Source organism: Aquila chrysaetos, chromosome Z, assembly GCF_900496995.4.
Source record: "Aquila chrysaetos chrysaetos chromosome Z, bAquChr1.4, whole genome shotgun sequence".
NCBI lineage: Eukaryota > Metazoa > Chordata > Aves > Accipitriformes > Accipitridae > Aquila > Aquila chrysaetos.
Window position 1 is genome coordinate 58,535,994 of NC_044030.1, and position 26,082 is coordinate 58,562,075.

Sequence of the window (26,082 nt, forward strand, 5' to 3'; positions counted from 1 at the left end):
GATTTCTTAGAACAGACAAGCAGAACAAAATGTTACAACTTTCAAGGCCTTCTAGACTAATCCTAGAAAACTACCGTTGAAGGTCTTTTTGGTTTTAGTTTGTTTTGATCAACATTTAGTTTGATGTTTTCAGGATTTTTTACTGAGCAATATTGGTGACTACATTGTTTGCAAAAAACTTCATCCAGATTAGTTTTTTTAATTCTTTAACACTTGGAAAACAATTTTTGAATAAAAATACTTCATTTAAACCAATCCCTCACTGAGAACATAAGGAGTCACAGAAAACGTATTCAATGTCAAGCACTCAATCAATGCCAGATTTTACTGTTACCTTCCCAAACACTAACTGAGCTCTACTATGAACGTGCATTGACTTTATTAATGTAATCAAAAAGGACTTTTTCCACAGGGGCCCTTTCTCCTTTCAGTGCACTGATTAGACTGGAGCATTACCCAATCTGATATGATTTATCAGGACCTGTTGATTGTTTTTTAATCACTCTGTTTAACCGGTTTAAAAGATGGTCAAAACGTAGTCAGCTGAGCTACTCCCCAAATTACCCCACTCCCAAATTACCCCATTTCCAAATTCAGCACTAGTGGCAACACCCTATGAACATTCCTTGTACATGTTCCTGTCTACCAGAAGGCAGCAGCCCTGTAGTGCAGCGTAACACAGTAAAACACTGTTATCATGTGCTTCATTTTCATAACAAGCATTGCTTTGAGAGATTGTCACGCCTTAAAGAGTCCTAGCTGGCTCTCTGTCAGGCTGTCTGCTAAGCTTTAATTCCCCTTTCTGAAACACTTGAGATGATGATACTTCAAACAGACAAAAAGGAAAAAACAAAAAAAAAAGGAATTAAAATGTTCGCCTGTGTTTTTCCACTTCTTCAAATTGGTGGGAAACCTAATGAGAGGAAGCGTTCAGCTTCCAGAAAGAGGTTGTGTAACCCAGACATGCCAGTTGTAAGTGACAACACTGCAGTTCTCTTTACCCAGCGCAAGTGTGGCTACAGCTACTCACAGTCGTGCCTGTTCAGTCCATCACCTGCTGAAGCCTTGAACGTGTGATTTTTTCATGCAGTATGAAAGGTGTGCTCCCTTTACAGCTGCTGTTCTGCAAACCAGGAAATCTAGTGTTAGGGCTGGTCATGTAGGATACATACTTAAGGACAGTAGTGCTGTCCTTAAGCACCCACCTTGACTGTTCAAATGTGTTCAAAACATGCTGACAGGTTAATTTATACTTCTGTTAGTCTTCTCACAGCCGGCATGGTCTCCTTATATATGCGTGTTGTCTGCACGCTGTCAGATGCGCAAGTGTGTGCTTGCAGCTGATGTGGATCAGCTGTGCTCTGCTGGGCGATGGGGGCTGTGTACAGACTTGATGCTGCTGGTCACAGCCTGCCGCTGCGTGGTGCAGAGGGACGGGGCACAGCTGGGCTGGTGGGCTGATGGATTCCAGCCCCAAAACCAGCACCACGCTCTTTAAAGCTGGTGCTAGCTCATGGTAAAGGCAAGGAGTAAGTGAGCTGTGCAGAACTCCCAGCCAAGACACACATGGGAATCTCTGGACCAGGATGGGTGCAGTGCTATGCCTCACTTGCTGGTTCCCCCCTGACAGCCTCAGTAGCTTAGCCCTGGACCTAACTAGTGTGGACACACAGAGCTCTCCTTAGTCTTGAATCACCCAGATGGTGTGTCATTCCGTGTTTCTGCTCTACACCTACACACTGCAGGAGGAAAGAAGGGCACTACCGTCACCAAGCTTCCCACTGTCATTTTTCACAGACACTGAATGAAAAAGGAAGTTAAGAAGCAAGTTGTTGCCTGTTACCCCTGCAACAGACACAATTTACCCTGAGACAGACCAACACCTCCCCTGCCCAAATCTTTTAATTTTCTGCTGAATGATGCTTCTACAAGGAAAGGTTGCTCCTACTGAAATTTTCCTTCCAGCTGGATTCTATAGAGGTATAAGGTGCAATGTAAAGGCACTTCTGAACATCCTCTGAAACAGTCTCTTTATTGCAAAATGAATAAGATAAGGTAAAAAATTTACATTTCACACAATTCAACTCTTGAAAGAAATGTACAAACCATGTTTTATTTGTAGAAGGGACAACATGAGCTACAAACTGAGGGCAAGACTGGCCAGCTGGTTGAGGGGTGCTCAGCTTGTAAAATGTGAGTGACGAGTCCTTCAGTATTCATATTATCCTGAGTATTGTTTCAGTTCAAGGACCACAAAACACTACCTTACTTTTACCTAGTATATTGTACACCTGTAGGGGTTTTTCATTTCCCTGAGGTTTCTGTTATTTAGGCTGTAAACGATAAGCATCTTGTAAACAATGAGTTTGGATTATGGGATTGATAGATGACAGTATTCTGACCTTCCTCCTGAACAGGCTGTTAAAGACAATAGATAAGGGTCTAGTTTCTGATAGGCAGAGATCTCATAGCTTCCAAGCTTTGGGAAATTAATTATCTTTTCAACTTAGAACTGTTTCAAAGCAACTTGTATACAGAGAAGCTACTCCACGGAGGCATCTTTTGCTTTGAGCTCTTGATACCATTCGTTTATGTACTTTGGATGCACTCACTTCAAAATCATGGAGTACTTATTCCTGATGATTGCATTTAACAATACTATGCATGAGGAGGGAAATGCTTTCTTACACTCCAAGTGCTGTGTAAGTACAGGGTTTATTTCACCTCTTTCCACATCTCATCTTGTTTGATGATGCCTGTGAATCTTCTACATAGCACATTCAAAATCTGACTTGCTCAGATGTCAACGAAGTGCTGGGAAAATTCCTCTTACCAAACAGCAAGGCTACAGCTGACCATAAAAAGTCAAAATGTTTCCACTATAAGCAGCAGCCTCAATCTCCCTTATACTTTTGGAGCAAAGAGGCTTTGCATTTAGAAACACATGGCATCAGCTCTGAGAAAGTTCACTGTAATTTTCTAAAATGAAGTACAAAGGAAAAACTTAATTCTACTGTTTCATTTAATTTTAACATTTAATTATGTGTTTGGGCAAATGGGGTTGGTTACTTTAATCAGCATTAAACCATAATTTCCGAAACCCTGAAAAGGTAGAGGGAAGGAAGTAATATTGAGGGACGCTTTCATAGATCTTTGTTTCAAAATACAAACATTACATGGTAAGCATGGTCACAACACAAATTATGGCTCTGCCATTGCCTCACTAAATGAGTTCCAAAGTCCTGATCTCTCTCTCTCTCTCAGCATCCTCATCTGCAAAATTGTAATATTTCCTTACTTCAGAGAAGTGCTGTAAAGATTATTTAGTAAAATGTTTGCTCAGGGTACAGAAAATACTAAGCATTAGGTATTATAAATTATGTGCTAATTTCTCTTAAGCTGCAGTAAAGCCTGAGTGAAGTGCCTTGTAGGAAATCCTCACTGTGCGCTTCTGTAGTTAATTTTAGATAAAGTTATCTACATAAGAGCATTGTATAGTAAAAGAATCACTCATAGCTTAGCGTCTTCTTTTTAAACTATTACTTGTTAGCTCTGCTAAACAAGACACTAATTATTAAGAAATCCAACAGCATGTCAAGTAGTAGTCCCCATACTTAGAAAAAAAATGTAAAAGATCTATAAGAGTTATTTATTGCTACTTCTTGCTTCCCAAGCTTTGGTTGAGAAAACTTGTGCAGAACTCTCCCCGCAGTGAAGGACAATTATAGAAACTGGTGACAGAAACCAGTTGAGGAAATTATTCTTTCCTACAGCTCCAGCTCAGCAAACACTGAGCAAGGGACCATGTCCCTCCTCATTAAGACAGCATTTAAGCATGTGATTAACTTGCAGAATGTGCTCCATTGCCAAAAGCATACGGATAAATACTGTCTTGGAAAAGGACCGTAAATAGACATAATTTGTCAGCGTCCCATAGACACGTTATTTGGATTCGCGTAACACCTCAACCAAATCATGCAGTTCTGTGTCTGTTAGCTAGTGGTGACTGACCTCATGCCACTGACCACTCTAATGGTCCACCCCTCCACATTATGTGATTATTTTACAATATACAAAAAGTATCTAAAAAGCATCCCCTTCCTTCCCAAGCCTTCATGAGATGTGGTTGATGAACAGTCATCCCCCAGTGTTCATTCAGTGATCTGGTGTAAATGCTTTTCTGCAAGCTGTCCAGAAAGTGCACATGCTGTCTTGTGAGACGTTTCTGGTTTCATAGATGTTGAATACCCCATCACTTCTGGCGTGCAGCATGAAGCTCTTCCTTGGCCAAAGTAGCTAGTCCTTAGGTGCTTTGTGAAGAAGTCTGGGCATCATACTTCCTAAAACTGTGGTTACGAAAAGATTCCCTGCAATGAAATGGATCCATAAATAAAGTGGGCAAATGAAAAAGGATCCGAGAAATATCTGCCTTGTGAAAAGGAGCAGCTGACAAATCATCACCTGAAGCATGTTATGTGTTGGCAGGTCAGAGGTATATTACTTCTTCCACTCCCACCCCACACTGGACACAGTGGCTTTGTGAAGAAGTGTATATTCATAAGTAAAGAACATAAGTGAGACTTCTGTCTCAGTCATGGAACTAAACCTGATTATGTTATCTGCGAGTGAAAGGATCACTCTTACTTCATGCTGGCTAACACCACACGGTGCCATGTGTTCAAAACACATACCTGTTCTATCTCCTTCCTGGCTTCAAATGGTGAAGAAATGGCAAGATGTTTCCAATATCTTTTCATTAGGGCGAGGGGGAAGACTTCTCTAACAATGCATTAAAATGACATAAATCCTCTACCCCAGGAATATAAGCAGCTTGAGAAACACAGTTAGTACTACATTCAGCTCCAGTGGAAGTCAGCAGACTTCATTAACCAAGAAGTCTGAAGTTGGCAGTCTATATCATGGCCTGTTTTTAGCTGCCAGTAAAACTGCCTTTGCTCCCTGAAAAAATGGCATCTTTTTGTATAGCTACAACAGATTACCCTGCCCTAACTGTACCTTGTGCTATGGACTTTCACTACAGGTTTGTACAGCTCTGGGATCTTCCTCTCAATCATGGGCCTAAGGTTCTCTTTCAGCTTCCCGTAGTTCTTTCTGAGCTCTAGCTGATACTCCCGCTGGTCAGCAGTAATAAGGCGCTTGTTCTTCTCCACTGCTTCACCACACCTAGGCAAAAGGAAAGAAAAAAAAAAGGTATGATGTGTCGCCTACTTCTGTTAAAATCATTAACTTTGTGTTAGGTAATATGAATGGCCAAGGATCCAGCTCCTCTGGGCTAGGCATTCCTCTGATAACTTGTCAAGTCCAAAATGATAATGAACTAATAAGAAACCTCTGTCTTTCCCAAGTACACAAATTGAGGCGGTATTTTTAAGACATTAGAAATGCATGAGGGTGCTAATAACAAATTTAATGACTGCAGAATACTGAGCTACCTGCCTACTTAGTGTAAACAGATGCAAGTGGCAAGAGCAGAGAGTAGAGGCTGTATCTTCTGCATAAGGCTCATTTTTATTTAACTCAAACTTAGCCTTCAGCAATTACACTTTCTTTGGACTAAGGAGATGAATATCTTGCTATGTGGGTATGCTTGTTAAGATTTACAAGCATATCTAAAGCAAAGGCCATATGTGTCTACCACTACCAATGTGTCTGCTTGACAGATAGGGTCAAATGTTTTCTTATGAACAGCTTCCTACATAAAAATGTCATTTTATTAAAAATAAAATCAAGGCAATAGTCTGAAATGCTTGATTTCTCTAAAATATCAGAGGATAAAACAAATGGAGGATCTTAATTTCTACATAATTAGTTTGAAGTGTTAAAATTTGCTCCCATTTGGGATGCAAAGCCTACCAAAGCACTGACAATGAAGCAGAGATAACAAGTCTGGACCAAGAATCTAAAGCGTGAGATGCCAGGATTCATGATGCTAACTTGCATAATTAATCACACAGTCATATTATTGTTGCATTATTGTGATTATTGGCTTTATTGATGCAATTCAGCACTTCAATTTTGTTTTACTGACCTCATTATAAACTCTTTGAAGCACAACCTCAGCTTGTTGTGATGTCGATAAAGTTTGGGATCTGCTGGAATTTCAGCCAGGAACACTTGCGCTACCTCTAGCGGTCCCTTACAGAAATAACACAGGAAAATGTCAAAAACACCTGCTTAGACTGAAAACAGACCACACGTTTGGTTAAGCTGTTTATTATTTCATGAACGGAATTATGAAACAAAACAAAACTATGTGTAGTCACCATAACAGTATGGTTTTTTGCTCCTCTCCCCCCCCCCCCCCCCCCGATTTTTCCTTTGGCAAGCAGAGTTTTTGCCCATCATATTTTATCCTCTCCTGTATTTATTTCACCTCCAGCCCCACAAAAAACGGGAACTGACAAATTCTACTCAGCAGAGAAGAGGTGGGATAGCTCTGCTGCCAAACCTCGTTACATGAGATAAACACAGCTCCTATCTGTGGCATTACAAGACCCCAAGGGAGTTAAATAAGCCCAGCGCAGAAAAGGACCACTCTTTCCAAAGCTTACAACAATGTGTTACTTCAGACTAGAAGCTTTGGTTGATGAAGAATCTGGAGAAAGTGAAAGTATTCAGGCTTTCAGCAAAGAAACAAAGCTCTGTGAAACTGTGGATAATATCAAGTTTTCTCTCAGTTGTGTCTTTATTCTTTCATTTTATTTTTTTTTATTTGCCTTTTTTTATTAGCAGACATACTTATAATTATTGCATCTCAACTTTCTTTTGGGGCACTCAGGTCTTGACTTCATGTATTTTCTGTGAAACTGTGAGTTTGCGGTGGTGCCACAGCAGAATTGTTATTATTATAGCCATTCCCCAAGGATACACCTTGACTGAACAAAATGGCTGAGATGACTAGTGTGCTAGAAATGGAAAATCCTTGGATGCATCCACAAGGCTTCTGTGAGTTTCTGCACCTACAACCAAGACAGCTCTTCCAAAAACACTTTCATCAAAAGCATACCTAATGAACAGTATACAATGACTAAATATCAAGGGATGAAGTTTAAATGCACATTGTGACTAAATGTGTCTGACTAGATGTACTTCTTCCACTGCAAGAGCTCAGAATGAAAAAGAAAGCACATTGAGAAAAGTATGCAGCAATTCTTCACCTGGCTTATTTGGTTCCCTTACCTGATTTACAGTGGCTCCAACTGAGCCCTGCAAAACCATCTGGAGCATTTTGGCATCTGGTGGTTCTTGGTTGGTGGCTGCAGTTAGTTCCTGTGTTTTTTTCCGCATATCTTCAATAGCAACTTCAATTGGGGTTAAAATAAACTAATGGAGATGGAAGAAAAGATGATTCATTACACGAATCATGCATGCACTTGACCTGTTCTAAACCTGGCAATACCATTGTCATTTTCCCATGCCAAAAGCAGTAGTTGTGAAACCAAGGAAGACTGTTCAATCTAAATGTCACCTTGGTAGACACTGCATCTGATCCAAAGCTCTCTGACATCTTACCATTTGCAAGAATAGCATGTGGATCTGACTCCCTGATTGCATAAATTTATTATTATTCTGAATTACTGACTTCATGTCTGAAATGGTTTTGCACTTTCTACCTTTATAAAGCTTCCCTGTCTCCAAACCAGCTCTGAGCCAAATTTAGTTCTTTGACTGTACTTTATCAGGTAGAAGTACAGCCATAAATAGAGCTCCACACATCCTCCTACACAGCATTACAACTGGGAGGTCAAAAGAAGAATATACCCTCGCTAGCTTCTCTTGTCCATAGTAAATACCCATCCTGCATTTGTCTACCCATTCTATGCCACTCCTATTTATGAGAATAACATGTCTGAGAAATTCAGCCTTCTTTTCTTCTACCAATCATAGAATTTGAAAATCTTTCCACCCAGAGACTTCTTCAGCCCCTGAGAAATTACATCTGTCCTCAAAACCCAATTACCTCTTCTTTTTGGATGACATTGATTCTAGTTTTGATGTAGGGGAAAGCATGCATTGTGGTTAGGATGGTGTTCCTCTTGTATTGCTCGCTAAGCTCTCCTCTGGGGCGCCCATCCATGGTGAAAGGTGTAGTGTACATGAACCGACAGAGGTTGAAGTTCTTCTCAAAATAGGTTACCCTGTCTTTCATCTCATACTCATCAAAATATGGCTCCACAAAAGTAATTTGTATGTATGCCTGAGAAAAGAGGGAAGAACCATTACAGTACTTTACAATCCAAGAAGTGTAAAAGGAATGGCATATGTGAAATATCCCATAGTTCACATTGGCTAAGCATGGTCTGGAAGAGCACAAAGCTGCAGATCCTTCAGGGCTCCTTCTCTTCTTCAGAGCTGACAAAACTTGCCTCTGGGGAAGGCACAGCTTAACCCTGCGGATCAGAACCAAAGCAGGGACCAGAGGTCAGAACTTCTAATTTCCACTCTCTGTGACAAGCTACCAAACTGAGCCTTTCACAGAGGCTTTAAGGACACCCCTGGGCACAGAGATACAGCCAAGTTGGGGTTTTTTTGGGTGCCTTAATGTTCGAGCATGAAAGTTCCTTTTCTGTTTCCTCTTCCTTCATTTTCTGTGACAAAGCACTCAACACTCTCAGTAGTGTTTCCCTACCTTATTGGGATCCAGCTTTCTTTTGTCGACAGGAGCAGAGTCCTTAATCACTTCCACAGCATCCTCCCCAAAACACTGGCCATAAAATCCCTGGAAAGGAAACAGAATTATCCCAGAGTGTTTGTTACACTGCTAATGATCTGTATGCTTCTAGGAGAAAGAAGTAACCATGACAATTTCTGGGCTCTGTACAGTCAGTATACTGCTTCATGAACCACAGCTGGCCAGGGCAAGGCATCTTCAACAAAGATCAGTGTGAGCTGCTCACAAAAAAGCAGAACTTAAGGTAAAGTGATCAGAAGGGAACATTGCAGTTCCATGAAAAAGCTGAAAAGATACCAAAGCAAATATCTGGCATGCTCAAATCAAATCATTCGATATATTACAGGCTTGCCCATAAGAGACATGGCCTGAAGAGAATGGATCGCTTTCATCATTATGCTGTAAAAAGGGCTACAATGGAAAGGATATATACCAAGGAAATAATCCATGGTACAAATCAGTTTGTTACTGATTTTCATATAGCAATAATAATATTAGAACTGTGTAGGCTCATTAGAAAGTATAACGTAACATTGGAGATCATATTAACACAATGTTTTTTTCTTTACCTCTAATCTGTGAGAAATCTCAGGCAGTTTGGTAATTGCAGGCTCCTTATAAACAAATTCCTGTTCATCCAAGTCCCCAAATTTGGATCCATAGAAACCAACACGGAAGTAAGTTCCAAACATTCGCTTTTGACCCTAATTGATAAAAAGAAAGAGGAAATTTACAATTATTTTTTTATGTCAACATTGTAGTATTTGGATGCCTTTTTTTCCAAATTGACATATAAGAAAACCCACTAATCCTACATTTTCCTGATTTTAGAGCCAATTCTATGCATCATCAGTGCTGATGGATTAGAAGCACATGTTCATGAAGGAAAGCATACAATTTAAGGGGACATTTGACTGAAAACTAACTTAAAATTTAGGCTAATCATGAAGTGACTTTTGCAAAACATAATAACTTATTATTTTTTAATTCCATTGGATACACATTAACAAAATAAAAAATTTGCAATGAAAATTCATAAGAATTTGAAACTGACTAGACTCAGCAATACGATTCTTCTGAAGAAAGATAAGGAAAGGGGCAGTATGAGTGCTGAGAATTTAGGCAGGCTTTTGTATTTCTTGTTTTATAACTGAAAACACTAGTTAATTGACAATAAAGTTATTTTTCTTAAATAGATGTGGCCAAGTGGAGTCATGCACGTTCTTATTCTAAGTTTGACCTGTTCAGCTATTTTTCTGTAACTCTAAACCAGTTTTATATTCATCTCTGCTTTTTCCTACAGAGACGACAGAGCCTCTTTTCACTGTAGACTACCCTTTGTAGGTAGGCCAAAGCAGATGGAAGCTTTCGTTAGAAAAAGGAAATGGATCTATTTCACATGAACAGTTTTATTATCGCCAGTCCTAAACAAACAGTGCAACCCAGCAATGTGTCTTGCTAGCGGCGCCTTGCCTCACAAGTACCTTATTAATAATGCTGTCAAAGGCCTTCTGTAGCTTGCTGTGTGTCAAGGTAAGCTTCCTGAAGTCTCTATGCGCTTCCAGTATGGGGATGACAATTTTGTACACCTCGTTCACAGTTTCATACAATCCCCCCTTGGGAGAGAAAAAAAAAAAAAAAGGCAAAAAAAAAAGAAGAAAAGAAATGAGTCCTCATGCACTCTGAAAAGAAACTAAATCTCCATTAATGGCCTGGCTGAAGAGGGGATTTATGGGACTCATCTTAATCTGCTATGTTGCTAGTTTTAGCTTTCTAAAAACTAGTAATAGTAAATGCGTAGTTCTAAGCTGCAAACAACAAACTGGATCTAATTTGGATCTCTGATCTCTTGGGCTCTCAAGCCCAAATTCCTGTGTAAAGCACATGGTTTCTGCCTGGGGGCTAGAAGAGTTAGAAATGCAGGTCAGCAGAAAGAAATTGATTTGTTTAGCATGTATAGTTCAGGGCAATCAGAGCTGCATTTGGACGAAAGGAACACAAATTACATCTTCAGAGATGCTAAATCATATATCCTCTTTAGCACTACAGCAGTATCATGAGCTACTTGAGTATTAACATCATGACTCTTTACATGGTAAGTGTAGATTACAACACTGGTGGTTGTATGCTGTGTAAAAGCACAGGAGTAACTCTCACATGCTTTCTAAAATCTACAGTTTAAGCAAGACCTTTTTCTTAAATGCACTATTCCATGAAAACACCAACCAAAAGGCTTGGTTTATGCTTGGGACAATCACTTTCTGCTGATGCTGCCTGTAGCCTGCACAGTAGAGGTGGATATATAGCTGAGCTAGGCTACCTGAAAAGCCTAGCTTAGCCAACCCTAGCTTAGCCAACCTGGCTGAGGCAGGGCTGGGTCAGACATAAGATGTGTTTCTGCCTCTTGTTTTTTTGCCGTGGGGCAGATCTGTGGAGCCTGGTTTAGCAGTAAGGCTTTGTTTCCTCATGTGCAGGACAATAAGCTATGGATCTGGCCCAGATGATAGCCCCATTCCATGTCCCCATGTTTTTGGCCCTGGCTCACCGTGCTGAAGAGCTCTGCTGCTTGTTCCAGCAGCCCTACCAGGCCACTTTCTGAGAAATACCTCCCAGAACATATACCATCTTCATCTGGAGACAAAACATCATCTGAAACAGCAGATTCCTCCAGCACATTGGACGAAATGTTCTAAAATACATCAGAGCAGAGAAATCAGAAACCTAGATCAATAGTCTATCATAAAGATCGAGGCAGAAACAGTTTCAACATATTTACATGACGGGAAGAAGAATGAAATTATAGAAGTGCAGCCAGGGGATACACAGTTAAATTCCATTTAGAAGCGAACGTAACATCATAAATCTCTGCAGATGGCAGGTCAGGATTTTCACTACAAGAATCCTAAACTTTCTTTCTCGCCTCAGGTTTAAAAGGCAGACTCCTGTAGGTCACAAACTGTCCCTGCCCCGCTGGCTGCATTTCTATGGTGCTGCAATGAGCTCAATCTCCCAGGCTGCAGGGGCCACAACCAATGTGCCCTTCCCGCTGCTGGTGCCTGGGGATGGGAAATTCCAAGCTGCACCCCAGACCTCCTGCCACCTGCTTGAAGAAGCTGAACTTTCAAGCTGTTGGTTTGACTTCCGAAAGCAGAGGAGAAGTAGGACATAGACAATATTGCTCTAAAAACTGCAATAATCGAATTCTGCTTCTTGTTTCAGCCTCTGCTGTATTACACCTTGATCCTATGGAATTTACTCAGTTTCTTGTTAAAGTTACTGATCTTACTGTGTGTTTAAATAAAACTAGATAAAGTACACAATGTCAGTCACTCTTTGAGATTCTAGACCATGAAATAACATGTCTACAGTTCTTCAGGATCCCTTTGAATAAATGACACCGGGTAGAGTCAACATTAAAAATTTTGTAATACATAGAAATACATGTAAATGAACATTAAAATATGTGTACCTACAGTATGGAACTATCACATGTAAGTTTCAACAGCAGTAGAAATGCTAAGCTTCGATTTGTTAGTAATTAAAAGGAGTTAAATTAGTGTCATAGTGTCTCACTTCCGCAGAAACTGGCAATGACAATCTGTCTGAGCGCAGGATAGATGCCAGCTGGCTAGCTAGCCAAGTCCTTAAAGACATCTTTATAAAATGGCAGAGACACTGAGGGCTGTTACTATTGATCAGATTTCAGATAAAGAATTGGCACCACACATCACTAGCAACATGTGACTTTCCCCATTGGGTTTTGTAGATGTATTTATTTCTCCATAGGTGAAGTTTACTCCAGCCATGCTGCCATCACAGTACCTAGTCTGCACATCACATCAGCTCACTGGCAAGGTCAGGACATAGCTCAGGACAGCATTTGCAGGAGTTAAGAATATGCCTGTATTTCAGCCAGAGGGAAAACTGCAGCATGTTTTAGCACACCCATGCCACTTCCTACTTACCAGTCTCATTGAAGATAGTGACTTCAACCAGACTTAGCCTGCCTGGCATATAGCTAGGGCAACTCATACAACCCATGCTGCAGGGGGTTTTCCCTTTCTGTAACAGTAGCCATTAAGGACTGTTTTCACAAAATGGCACATGACCTTGGGTGGCTTTTTCTTTTTTTTTTGTAGTAAAGGGAAAAGACTGCAGAGGAGTGATTTATTTATGAAAGTAACCAAGAAAGTCACAGACACCAATTATCTCTTCTTTGCCTTTAAACCTGTAATAACTAATGTCAGGCATGTATTTGCATGTTTTATAGTCCATGCACTCTAGTAGGCGAGAGCCCTCATGACGTACTCCTGGTGCTTGCATGATCTTTTGCAAAGTGGACATGCCTTACCCACCTTTTGTCTTGATCTACCTTTCATATTGCAGAATTTTATATGTCCCTTGTATAATAAAGACAATAAGTAAGTTACCACATATACCATCAGCAATTATTTGGACCTCACAAGCCTAGTTTTCTTTAAGGAAAAGAAACACTTGTGTAAACTCAAGGAACTTAAGTGTGATCCCCAGCTGTTATCACCATGTTAGATATGGCTAGGGTACCCTGCAACCTAAAACCCCCAAACAGCACAGTTGAATTAGGCTGAACTGAATTAGGCTAATTAGTCCTGTGCCTCAGCAGGTAGACAACATACACACTAAGTCCTTGTCTGTGGTAATACAAAGTGGCTTTAAAGTCAGTCCATATGCAATTCATACTAAGTCTCCCTTACCACTTGCAAAGGGGATTTAGTCTAAACACAAATTAAGCTCAAAGGGAATTTCACTGAAAGTGATCCCATTCTGATTCCAAGGGATAGTTTTGATTTCACAGAGGGAAGTATACGCAGTTTTGTCTGGCACAGTATAAGGAAAAGTGTTTCTCCACTGAGAATCAGTTTTCTGGATGCTAACAGGGTCACTGCAGAAGACCTAGGTCAACTGATTTAATCCTTTGCTGCCTCATTTTACTCATCTGTAAAAAGGAGATAACACTTCTGCACATCCAGAATAATCTTTTTTTATACATGTTATCACCACCCTCAATTCCACAACTAAATGCGTATCACCAATATCAGTTAATTTCATATCGGAGCTAAATGAAGAAATGGACACAGAAAGAGTCAGTGAATGAGATCTGGAACTCCAGGTAAAGCTGAGACAGTCTGAGTAGTGTATCTCTCTTTTAACAAGGTCATCTGAACAAGATCTTCACAGGTGCTACAAAACACAAACCTGTTAGTAAAGAATGCGAGCTCTTCTCTTGAAAGGCTTTGCAAAAATGCGAAGTGTTATTATAGTTAATTATTGTTACTGAGCAAACTTAAATTCGGAATTATGCCGTCAGATAAAGAATTGTGTAATTGGGTTTCTGGTCATTAAGGCATTTTATTACCTCTCTCCTATGAAGCAACTGTTTCTTTGGCAAACATGTATTTACACAAGCATTTTGATGAGAATGATTGATTTGTTGCTTTTAAACTTCTAAGTTTTTGCTTGCCTAGTGCCTTGTAGAATAGACTTCAGTTCTCTAAAATAACTGAAAACATACCCATTCATGGCAATGTGCATAATCTGGGGGAAATGGAAGGAGGAATTCCATTAGGGTCAAGCATGTGACATTACAAGCATTCAAGGCAGCCTGGGAGCAGGATGACATTGGGAAGGGAATGCAGATTTCACCTATATCTAAATGATGATAGTATGTAACAAGTAGGGAGAAAAGAAGAAAATAGAAGTAATGAATGGAAGTTAGAAGTTAGGAAGTACCCAAAGCTGACAAGGGATGCAAAATGTCAGAAGTATAAATCTCTGGCCAGAAGTGTAGCCAGTAAAAAGAGTATATACAGCTATCTTAAGAGTAAAGGAATTTAAGAATAACACTAGTCTGTCACCTGATTGCTAAGGTGGAATTGCAAATACTAACACCCAACATACTAAATTCAATGCAAAACGCCAAGTGGTTCAATCATGGTCACATTTACTATTCTGAAGGGGAAAAAAACCCCAGGTGGCACGGTTATTTACTATTCTGAAGGGAAAAAAACCACAAGTGGTATGGTTATATCAAGGGATGATGAATGTACCAACTACTACTGTTAACCATTTCAAAATCACCTGGACCGTAGAATGTGCTCCTCAACAGTTCAAAAGAGCTAAGCAAAAGGGTATTCAGGCAGCGAATACCGAGTTGCCGTATGTTTTAAGAAACTGGAGAAGTTCGAGAGGAGGAAATATGCTTTGGGGACCACATTTTTTTAAAAGTAAACAAGATGAGCAGATAGTGGTAGGTTTATCAGTCTGCATCCAGGACAAAGTGGTGGAAATACTGATACAATATGTTACTAAAGAAAAAATTAAAGGTATTGTAATTAAACTGAATCCACACCAGACTACAGAAACCTGAAACTTTTAAAGAGATTACAATCTCATAAGGGTAATAATGCCCAAACAGTAGATGTTTATAAAACATCTGAGTTGATTCTCCAACACATTTCCACTAATTAGTTGGAATGATTCATAATCATTGCAGCAAACACTCTGTAAATGAACTGGTCTTAGAGAATAATGATAAAGGGGGCATCATCAACACATGGGAATATTTTAAGGGTTCAGCCATTTCTATTTTTAATAATGTCTGAAAAAAAAGTAGTAACATCACTGAATTTGCACATGAAGTCAGTTCAGGTATGGGTAACCAAAACTGCATAATCTGATAAACTACCTATGAATATCTGCATTTCAAAATGTCTAACTCTAACAACAAAGAGTTATGCTTTCATTTAGGGGATGTAGAAAAGAAGGGTGAAAAACAAAATCTAAGAAAACTCTCTGGAAAAGATCAATGTATTATGGAGTAAAGAGCTCAACATCAAACGAACAAGTGGAGCCTTTGGAGACAGAAACTGAGAGACAGTTTCCAGGCTTAAAGAACTTAATGGTCATTTTTACTTGACTTTGACGTGACTGCATATAGACTATGGTGATTGTGTCATTCATCAATCAAAAGGGTGTTGGTTAGTAACTGGAGGACAGTCAAAGGATTGGAGAACATGTCTAAAACAACTAAGTAGCTCCAATTACCTAGATTATGAGAAAGATCTGTCACAGTTGATAAGTAACAGCCCTAGCATGTGATAATACAGGGGTTCTGCTTAGCAAATAAGAGATTACAGTATCCAACTGCTGGAAATAGAAGCTAGAGACAGCCAGATACTAAAGTACCAGTTTTCATCAGTAAGCATGAATCATCAGAACAACCTACCAAGAGTAGTGATGGATACTCTGCCATCATAACTTTTCCTCCCCATACATGCACTTCTACTCTGCTTAACACAAGAAGGAATTCACACACCAGAACAGGCCATCCTGGCCTTATGCTGTCAGAGCTTGGGAGCCTTTTCTTACCTGAAAGCTGACACTGCCCACTGGGAGATAGTTTCGATCTTCAAGCATGCTGAGGTACTCTGCCACAAGTGCTGCAGCATGGACCAGACACATGGCTGCTTCTGTATAGCACTTCCTCTTGGTGTGCTTCTCTGCCATGTTCTGCAGCCAAGTCAGCCTCAAGTCAGGCGATGTCTGGTATCCTTTGGCAATTCTAACAACACAGGGCAGAAAGGAGGTGTGAATGATCACTTCCTCTAAAATAACAGAAAGATCGTTTATAATTCTCCACGTGGGTTGAATGGAAGGAGACATCTCTATTCTGTATGATTCACTAAGCACAGGGCAAAAGAAATGGTTAGGCAGGGGTAGGCAGGACACACAGGGGCTATGAGGAGAGTAAAACTGCTGAACCCAAGACTCTTCAGTGTTCATCAGTCCCTGACCCCCACCCTTGCCCAAGTCTATGCCCACCTCCCAAAGGCTCTACTGCAACATGCTCACTCCCGCAGCCTGTGGCCCCTGTGACAGATCAGCTGTACTAAAGCTGGAATTTACACAAACAGAACAGCTATAGGGTTTGTCCACAGCTTGTCCCTAAAATGCACAGTTCTTGTGCTCACCTCACTGCAGAATCTCCTCAGTAGCAATTCTAAATGGATTCACCTGTACATGAGATCCATGAGCATCTCTGGATCTTCCTGAAATTCCCTCATTTTCACTGTATCTGACAGGATGCTGTTCAGATTACACAGCAGCTCCTCTACCTGCAGTAATACAAAGATCAACATGCATTTCTCAGGTGTTTATTTTCCCCCTTCTAGAAAAATAACAGCATCTGCACCAGATGATGTCTTTTAGTCCCTCTTACCCAAGGAAATGTCAGGATGCTGAATTGCTACAAGATATGTTTTTCCAACTCTATTCAATGCAGAGAAGACTGCTGACATAGCAAACCTTATACACACATTTTAATTAATCGAAATGAGCTGGAATCCTTTGATCTGTCTATTTCCAAATGAAAAAAAAAAAATCAAACGCATGTGCTAGTGGAACTCAGCTATAGTTAATATATGATCTGATAACAAAGCAGATGTTTTTATAAGTCTTCAGCACAGCTGAGTTACTGTAAGAATTTTAGCAAAGCATCTGACAGTTGTCTGAAATGTTTTTCGTTATTGCTGCTGCCACCTTATGAATTGACAAAGGGAGAGAAGTTTGAATGATGCTACTTGTCTGAAAACATAATGAATCAAATTCCATCTTGGGAAACTCTTACAGGGTACAGCTCCTGCTGGGGTCTAGAAGAAAGTTGTACACAAAGCTAAGAGATGATTCTCCTGTAATATGATTTCAGTGGAACTTCGTAAGAGTTTATTCTATGGAATTATGTCCTCCACTTCTTCCCTGCTTATTGTTGTGTTAGAAATAAACTCATGCAATAATGCCTGCATCCTTATTTTCATTGCTTTGGAAGACCAAGATCTAGGACTTGCTCCAAGCACATTCCTATGTGAAAGCTCCTGATAAAAGCCACAGATGTCATAAAAGATTTGACCTGAATGGGAAATGGAGTTGCCTGCATATCCGCATCTTCCTCTGCATAGGCTAGGATGGTTCGTAAGGACCGTCGAAGGAATTCTTCATTAAACTCAGGTGATTTTCCAACCAGAGAGGCTAGTGACATGGTCACCTGCATCTTCACTCTTGCAAAATTCTTTCAGAAGAAAAAACAAAACCATGAAAGTATGATGGCTGCATTGCATCATGCATTTCAGCTCATGTATCTCTGTCTACTGTGTAAACCAAACCCTCTTTTTCCTGCCCACACTGAGTGCATTAAACTCACTGCTCACACGAGTGGCCTCTGGTGTATCAAAGCCAGTCCTGTTTTACCTGGTTAAGCCAAAGTTCCCTAATTCTGATATGCCTGTACTTCGGGGCGAGAATATTCCTTGGAATACACATGGTTGCTTGAGACAAGGGGAAGTCAGAAGCACCTCTTTCCCCCTCTGCACAGCCCAGGGGGTGTGTGGATCAGGCCACCCACAGAGAAGAAGGAGAGGAAACAGGACTGGGAAAACATTCTGGAAACAAGTCTGGGAAGCAGAAGCCCTCTGAGGGCTTCACCTGGTGATGCACTATGCCTTGCTGATCATGGTGTATCAGAGGCACATTTTCCTCCTCCAGAGCCAATGCTTTTTACCTATTCAAGGCTTTTAAAGTAACAACTAGGAAAGAAAATGCTGTGCAAGATCAGACGCTATTCAAAATGCAAATGCATATCCTTTTGTGCCAGGACATTGTGAACCTACATGCATAACACATGTATTTTGCTCCATATGTGTGGTAACAATCAGAGCCTAGTCCTGAGACCAAGGGGCCAGCGAAGAATTCCCATTAATACAAGCATACAGTAGTTCTACTGAGGTTCTAATGGCATTAGAATAGAACTAGTCTAAGTTTAAGTAGTTCTGACACAGGAGAGGGAAAAAAAAATTCCAAAACATGACAAAACAAAGAGTATTGCTTATGCATTGTATAGTCCTTGCCATCAGAGGCCTAATGCTGTTCCATTTGAAGATGCATTTACAGATGTTGCAGAAAAAAGTCACATTTTCCTCAACAAAATAATGAACAATAATTAAAACTACTTTCCCTCTACACTTCTAGCAGTTCTTCTGGCTCAAATGTGTGGAACAGCATAACATATGATTATTTGCAGATGCGTTCCATTTGCTATCACAACTTCAGTTTCAGCTTCAATCGATCACAAAACCTAGTGCTGTTCTCAAAATCTTACACTGGTAGAGCTGAAGCTGTATCTCATGAGGAGATAAAGAGTGGCACAGGCTTGAGTCCGTGTAATATCTATGCTGCTGCTGCAGTGATGGAGAACTCTTTGACATAGGTCAGCACACTGTTCGACCTCCTCTTCAAACAGGAAATCTCCAAACTAAGGGAGATAGAGAAGAACACATTCATTGCTCTTGTTTCTGGCCATTAAAACATCATTAGCTTAGTGCACAAAAATCACAGGATTCATAAAAAGACCAAAGTTTGCAGAAAGTACATTTTATACGTCTTTTTATTTGGACTTCTAATTCCTATGACACAATAGGTTCCATTTTCAAGTCTTCCTACAGGAAGAAGGGTTTGAAAATAGTCTTTGTGTTTTGAAATGAGTGGCAGAAAGAATAAAAAAAAATTCTCAGAGTCCCATGGCTCCAGGAGCTTTTGAAAACCTCAAATATTGCAAAATTCTTAGAATCATGGAGAGTTGCTAATTTCAGAATACATCATGGTTGATGAAACATGCAAATACTTCCTTAAGCATAAGGAGCAAATAGTAGCTTTTTGCATCAATGCCCAACCCTTCCACAAAACTTCCATTGCCCAGCGTTCATGTCAGACCCTCCTCTACAGTATCTCCACAATGCACCCAGCAGACAATAAACCCAGGGTTTCTGTGCTAAGAAACTCTCACCGTAGACAGCACAGATGCACCAGTACCGTATGTACTTCCATAGGACTGCCTGATAAAGGCATTTGGGCAGAACACAGGATGTTATTTCTCATTTGCAGGCCCATTTGCCAGTTCTCAACCTTTCTTCACTCCATTATCTCACTGTTTTATGTCTAATTTATATTACAAGTCTGCTGGCACAGGGTTCTATCATTTTTATTTGTAAAATAACATGTATATACCTACAGTGTAATAGAAATAATTGGAATGATTGCTTCATAAAATACAGAACTGAGTCAGCTTAACTAGAAGATCTATTTCAAGGAGAACAACAATTGCTTCACAATATTCATTATTGTAATTGGAAGTTAGCTTTCAAAGATAAAGTACAATGAAAACGTAATTATGAGTTTCATAACTACTCAGATATCTACCCGGTAATTAGGCTTTGTCAGCCAATCTGCATTTAACAGCAGACAGGCATTAATTGGACAGGAGTATCCTGTTAGTTATTTGCATTTTAGAATAGTTTAGGGGAAAAAAAAACCCCAAACATTTAATGGATTTTTCCTTTCTGGAACCGCTTTTCATTGTAGGGCAATGAATCTTAAACAGATTTTAGAGAGTCTTCATGAAGCACCTAAACAATTATGACCCATTTTATAAAAATGTTGGGTCAAATTCTGTCCTCATATACATTTTGAATTTTGTTTTTTAATCAGTAATACAGTAATGAAAGAGAGATTAGGCTTAGTTTTCAGGCAGAATGAAGATTAAATCTGTCAACATCTTAGAATCTACTTAGAATTTTGGAACTTCTCTTAGAAGCAGAAACCTAGAATGAGCCCCCTGATCTCTGATGGGTTAGCTTTGATTTCTCTGTCTGCTTGGAAACTAGTCCTGATGATATAATAATTTAAATTTGACTTTATGGAATCTGTGCAATCCGTAGCTTTAAGATTCCTATTTTAAATCAGAACGTATTTGAAATATAATGGGTAGAATTTTTTACCTTTTTTTTAGTAAACTTCCATATTTAAGAGTAAACTCCTAGAACCGCAAGATGATTCAGATTCAGTTATTCCATCTTGTGTGGTCAATGTAATAATCTTACAACAAGTGGAAGTCCCTTAACATCCCTATAGATAGGCATTTGTATTTACATACGCAAAACGTATTTAACAAATGCCAAAGGGAAAGTGGTAAGTGAATGCACACAGTTCCGCTCTAGAAATGCTGCTCTGATAAAATAACTTGATTGGAAGCATGAAAACAGAAGTCTGTCAAGAGCATACCTTAGCAATGAGCGCTCTGAGTGTAGCAAAGCAATGAGTCAGGTAAGTGGTGCTCTGATCACAGCCAAGAGAATTTACCAGGACCTTCAAAACTCCTCCCAAAAGATTGTCTCTGCACTCTGCTGCAAAGCTTGCCTACACATGGAGGAAACAACAATAACTGCATGAGGTAATTCAGCAATGAACTGGCACATAAGAACCCCTGTCCATGAGACACATCCAGGAGTTTAGACACTGCAGTTTTTTCATTTGTTAACATCTGCTTCAGAGGAATTTCAACACACTTTTGTAGTGATTAAGAAGACAGAGGGGAAAATATCCCAAACATTTCTCAATATCCATGGACCCTCCAATGCATTTTCAAGCTCAGTCAGATTCTGCAGTGACTCTTGAAGCTCTGCCGACCTTCTGTCCAATCTTTCATGTACCTTGGATCAGGAAGTGATCCTGTGGTGGGCAAGCACTATCCTTCCCCTTGCCTCCTCATGCTCTCATTTCCTGGGCATATAGGCTAAATAGGCATACTGGTATGCTCTGATCAAACCCACAACCCAAATAGGGGGGAGACTAGGTGCTATGAGTGATGTCATGCAAAAGTGATGCCCAGTACTACAAGAGTCTGGTACCTAAATGCTTTTCCACTAACAGGTTTTCAAGAACGAAGTTTTCTCCTCACTATCCATGAATATGAATGTTGCTCTAACAGTAGTATTCCCATAGCCATGAATTTGGAGTATCTCTCCTAAACCAGGAGACTATGTCTAAGCAGAGTCAACTATCATGGTTCCACTGCTGTCAAAGGACCTGTGAAATTTTACTGCATCTGATTCCTAGAAATTAAGTAAGTTCTGCACATTACATTGCTCTAGGGGGCATATCTCTTTTCAGAAGGCCTCCATGCAGGTGGAAGATACTTTCCCGCACTGAGCACTCTGTGGAAGTTAAGGTTAAATCCTTTTGTCTCACAGGATCATACATGCAAGTATGAGCAAAGGCCACCCAGCAGTCCAGTACCAAATTACTAATATCTTCAGATACATTCCTAGCATAAATGAAGTTTTTTCTTCCCTCATCCTCTCTGAACTCCAGGATCACAGTAAGACAGTGGAAACAGCTTTCAACAACATGTACTGAAGACAACAAGGTGGTAGATTTCCCTTTCATTCACAGTAGTGCAATGCCCTACAGTAGAAGGGGCTTGTGGCAACAGTGTAAGGCAGGCAGCAATTTCATCTTTGGATTCATTCTTCTTCATCTTTTTTTCCCTTCAAGATTATACAAGTTTACAGAAGATCTTTAATTAAAACATTTTGCACTGCCTAAGAAATAAAAGGAGAAATTAATCTTGCTTCCACTGGCTTCTGAGGGAGCAGGGATTGATACCAAGCTAACTCTGCCATTTCCCACCTGGATGATGTTCTCCTGCATATCAAGAATGATCAGGTTAGCTTCAGTTGCCAGGTTTCCACTGATCAGAGCTTCTTGATCGAGCTCAGCTTTTGTCCTGCAAAAAGGAGTTCTAATTAAAGCACGCAGAGAGTATCCCAACAGATGGCCTGCTGTTTAAACAAAGCCAAAATACAAATGATACCATTCTGAACAATCCCATAAGAGCAAATAATGAAAATAATGTTCAGAGGTGTTTCTTAAGAACTACAGAGTCAAATGAGGAGGGCTGATATTGTAGGACAGAAGTCCCAAAGGAGACATCTGAAAACTAGGCCTATGTATAGTTCAAAGAGATGCTTCTGCTTCCTTAATAGCAATCTGTGTAATGGCTACTCTGCCCTCAATATCATGTTCAGTTGTTCAATAAGCTATGCAATAATTTCTGAATGCATTACCTGTAGCAGGACACCAAAACCCAAAATGGAATAAAAGGCATCTGATCTAACACTTCCAGAAAAAAAGTAAAAATAGCAGGCTTGGGCAAAGGGGAAATTGCTTCAATGCCATAGCAGCAGTGTTTCATGTAGGCAATTTAAAACTTGATTCTTGAGACTGTTGACAACATAAGACAGCAGGTCCAGCTGCTGCGGGGTCAATACAGCAGTGCCCCAGGCCATTTAAGAGAGGGCTGAAACATTTATAAAAGACAGAACATGGTGGTAAGGCAATGCATGATGCCCTCTTAGGTGAGACACATGGGCGAGGTCTGGAACACCACTCTTCTGCAGCTGAATGCTCTAAGCATAGGTGCAGCTCCTAACAAAACTGTATTTTCAGAGATCCCTTCTATGCCAGAAACACAAAGAAGAAGCTTTGTTCTTTTTCCCAGACTGCTCAGAAAAGGGCTGCTGCATGGCCAGAAGCTGCTCTCTAGAGCTTGAGATTAGAGCTGCTTTGACTTGGGCCAAAGTTCCTAAGGTGCATTTCTGTGGCTGGAGCAACACCCTTACAACCACACTTCCAAGTGACTTCAAAATTTGTGGCTTTTCTGCTACATTCACTTACTTTTTCTGCCCAGTGGAGTCTTAGCCAAAAAGAGAATCAGAAAAGTAAAGAACCATCCTTTTGGGCACAATGAGATAATTCTGGGGAGGGCTAGGAAAGGAAGTCAGGGCAGTTGTATGGTTATTAATTACAACGACTCAAAGCAACGAAGAATAGAAGGCCCTGCCAAAAGGCTGGTGCTATAATCAAGCCAGGGGTCACTAAATATGAGTAAGAACTGACCAAATTAAGCAAACAGCATAGCCGTTTGAACCATTTCCAGCAACCACTCAGCCTTGCACATTAACCAGGCTGACTGGATCCTCTCTGACTTGTAACCACGTGTAGCTTATAACTGCAACTACAATACCGAAGCATGCTGGACTCAAGAGGAAGCAGGCTGAGTGAGGCTGAGTGGCAACCTGTGCAAACCTGCTGTGCCATGTACTACCTGCAAACACCTTACTTACGGGACATATACACTAAAGGGATCCAAAAAGGATGAGAGCAAAGATCTTGCATACCACAGCGATGAAAGCTGGGTAAAACAGAAATGCCTGGGCAGCATGCAGAGTTTTACTTATGTAACCATAATTTTTATTTTAAGTGGTTTAACTGAACTACTGCAAAGAGGTATTGTAGAGCTGCTACTTGAGGACTGTTTTATTCTGATTTCAATGGAACTGGCTGGGAGAAAGCAACCTGCTTTCAGGGAAAAATAAAAATATCCACACAGGATCTGCACCTCTTACAAACTAGCACAAAAGGTGGAAAGATTCTTTTTTTAAAGTTTGGATAAATTCCAGATTAACAGTCTTGTGTTCAAAAATGTATGTGATAATCATAGATGAGTGCTAGTAGGCTACATCAATGTAGTTGCTGCATAGCACAAGTGTTCTCAGTTCAAATTCACACATGTTGAAGGATATAGTGGTAGCTCACAGCAGCTGGACTGGTGAGAGTCCACTGTCTCTACTTGACACACAGTGGCCCGTTTAGATAGTCAAAATTCAAGCAAATATCTATGAACAAAGGACACATCTCCTTTAGGGAAAAACAACAAGCTCCACACTTAAAGAAACTAAGCACATAGCATATGAAAATGCTGTTAGTAACACAAATCATTCCTGAAAATACAGTTTTCCATAAATCTAGACATTGACTTGTCTACTACCCATACAATGCTGCTAAGGTGAAATGTACTGAGACATCATAACTTAAAACCTGCAACAAGAAAAATATTCACTACAGAATCATGTTCCCCTACTCCTGCAAATAACACTTCTCAATTTTAACATAGTACATCAAACCCAGCTCAACTGATTTCATATGGCAAAACTTATACCACAGTACTGTTACAGTGAGGAGCCATAGCAACACCAAAATAAATGTTGTAGCAAGCCTCTGTAGAGTATTTGATACAACTTGTATCAGTAGCTAGTGTTTACTACATTGCTAATAAGAAGGAAAAAAATGTGTAAATAACTATTTAAACTTCTCATTCAAGTATTTGTGATCTCTTTGTTGTGTCATACCAACAGTTGGATACTTTTGCTACATAAACATTTTCTATTTTTCTCTTTGACAGAAGAGAGAAAGGATTGAAACTGCTGACTTTGTATTAAAACATCCTAGGGGAAAGAACAAAATGTAAAAAAACCAAAGACCTTGGTTTTAATAAAAGCAATATATATTTATTAAATGACTTACTTATCTTGTCTCTCATTTGCCTGCCGCCAGTGAGTCTGCTCCTTTCTCCAGCGCAGGTTTTCATTTAGTCCCGCTGATCTGTCATTCCCTAAAAGTGCAACATATATCAGTGAGATTAAAGCAAAAGGGGACACCTGAAGTTTGATAGCTCACTGAAAGAAGGAGATACATGTCTGTAGCAGCCTGTCAGAACTAAAACCATTTAACTTTACAGCCTCAGGGCTCTAGTAAAAGGACAGGACCCCATCATTTTTCTCATCTAGGATTTTTAGAACATTAGCTTGCTTAATGTCTTCAAAGATGAAAACACAAATTATTCCATTTATTAAATGAAACAACCTTTTTTGCTATGAACAATTTGTTCTTACTGATAGTTTTGACACCATTTCTTGGCTCTTGATTAGACACTAACACAATTTTTCAGAATGTCTTAAAACTTAGCTGGCCTCATAGTCTTCACCTGAGAAGAGCTCAGTCCCAGCCACACCTTGGATAGTTGAAAGCTAGTAATATTTTTATCCACAGCAAAATCAAGAAAGGTCTGCAAGGGAAAGGACTGTGGGTGAAAAATATAAGGATGAAAATGAGGGGAGTGCATAAAACCCAACAAACTCATTTATGTCTACAACCTCTTGAGATCTTTTCAAAAGACATGGGGGGAGAGGGGTGTGAAGTACCAGCTGGTATTCTGCAGCGCTTCATCATTTCTCCTCTGGCTCCTTCACCTCTCAGTAACGCCTCTTCTAATCGGGCCTTAACGTCTCGTGACTTCTGGAGTACTTGAGTGCTAACTTTATCTGAGCTTTGTTTGCCCTGAAAGTAAAGTCAAAGCAATCAGCACCAATGGACATGAGTCCAAATTACATCTTCAGAACCAGACACAACAGGAGAGATCTGCAGAGGGGGCAGAAAGCAACGAATATGGTTGACTAATATATAAAGGCTAATTAAATGTTGCAGATGAGGAAAGAGGTAGTATATGTACTGCTGATAAACACAGATATATAGCTCAGTGCTACAGAGAGAGAAATTAAAGTTCAGAGAGAAGGTTCTTTGATACATTTCAGACAGACCCTGTCAGAGAGGGGAGTCCTGATGTT

General features: G+C 40.0%; 1 protein-coding gene across 5 annotated transcripts in view; it reads right to left on the reverse strand.

Moving 5' to 3' along the window:
• Positions 1 to 2,018: 2,018 nt before the first annotated feature.
• DOCK8 (dedicator of cytokinesis 8) overlaps positions 2,019 to 26,082 on the reverse strand; it is a 97,536-nt gene continuing 73,472 nt past the window's right edge. For all 5 annotated transcript variants that reach the window (XM_030005138.2, XM_030005140.2, XM_041120930.1 and 2 more), the window contains 17 exons: positions 25,660 to 25,795; positions 24,983 to 25,070; positions 22,247 to 22,343; positions 20,840 to 20,974; positions 18,882 to 19,034; positions 17,637 to 17,795; positions 16,745 to 16,845; positions 16,100 to 16,292; positions 11,238 to 11,381; positions 10,177 to 10,308; positions 9,262 to 9,396; positions 8,651 to 8,740; positions 7,982 to 8,218; positions 7,201 to 7,344; positions 6,050 to 6,156; positions 5,017 to 5,184; positions 2,019 to 4,367 (listed from right to left, as the gene is read on the reverse strand). In XM_030005138.2, coding sequence (XP_029860998.1) covers positions 4,304 to 4,367; positions 5,017 to 5,184; positions 6,050 to 6,156; positions 7,201 to 7,344; positions 7,982 to 8,218; positions 8,651 to 8,740; positions 9,262 to 9,396; positions 10,177 to 10,308; positions 11,238 to 11,381; positions 16,100 to 16,292; positions 16,745 to 16,845; positions 17,637 to 17,795; positions 18,882 to 19,034; positions 20,840 to 20,974; positions 22,247 to 22,343; positions 24,983 to 25,070; positions 25,660 to 25,795 — 2,283 coding nt within the window. In that variant the 3' untranslated portion in view covers positions 2,019 to 4,303. The remainder of the gene's footprint in view (positions 4,368 to 5,016; positions 5,185 to 6,049; positions 6,157 to 7,200; positions 7,345 to 7,981; positions 8,219 to 8,650; positions 8,741 to 9,261; positions 9,397 to 10,176; positions 10,309 to 11,237; positions 11,382 to 16,099; positions 16,293 to 16,744; positions 16,846 to 17,636; positions 17,796 to 18,881; positions 19,035 to 20,839; positions 20,975 to 22,246; positions 22,344 to 24,982; positions 25,071 to 25,659; positions 25,796 to 26,082) is intronic.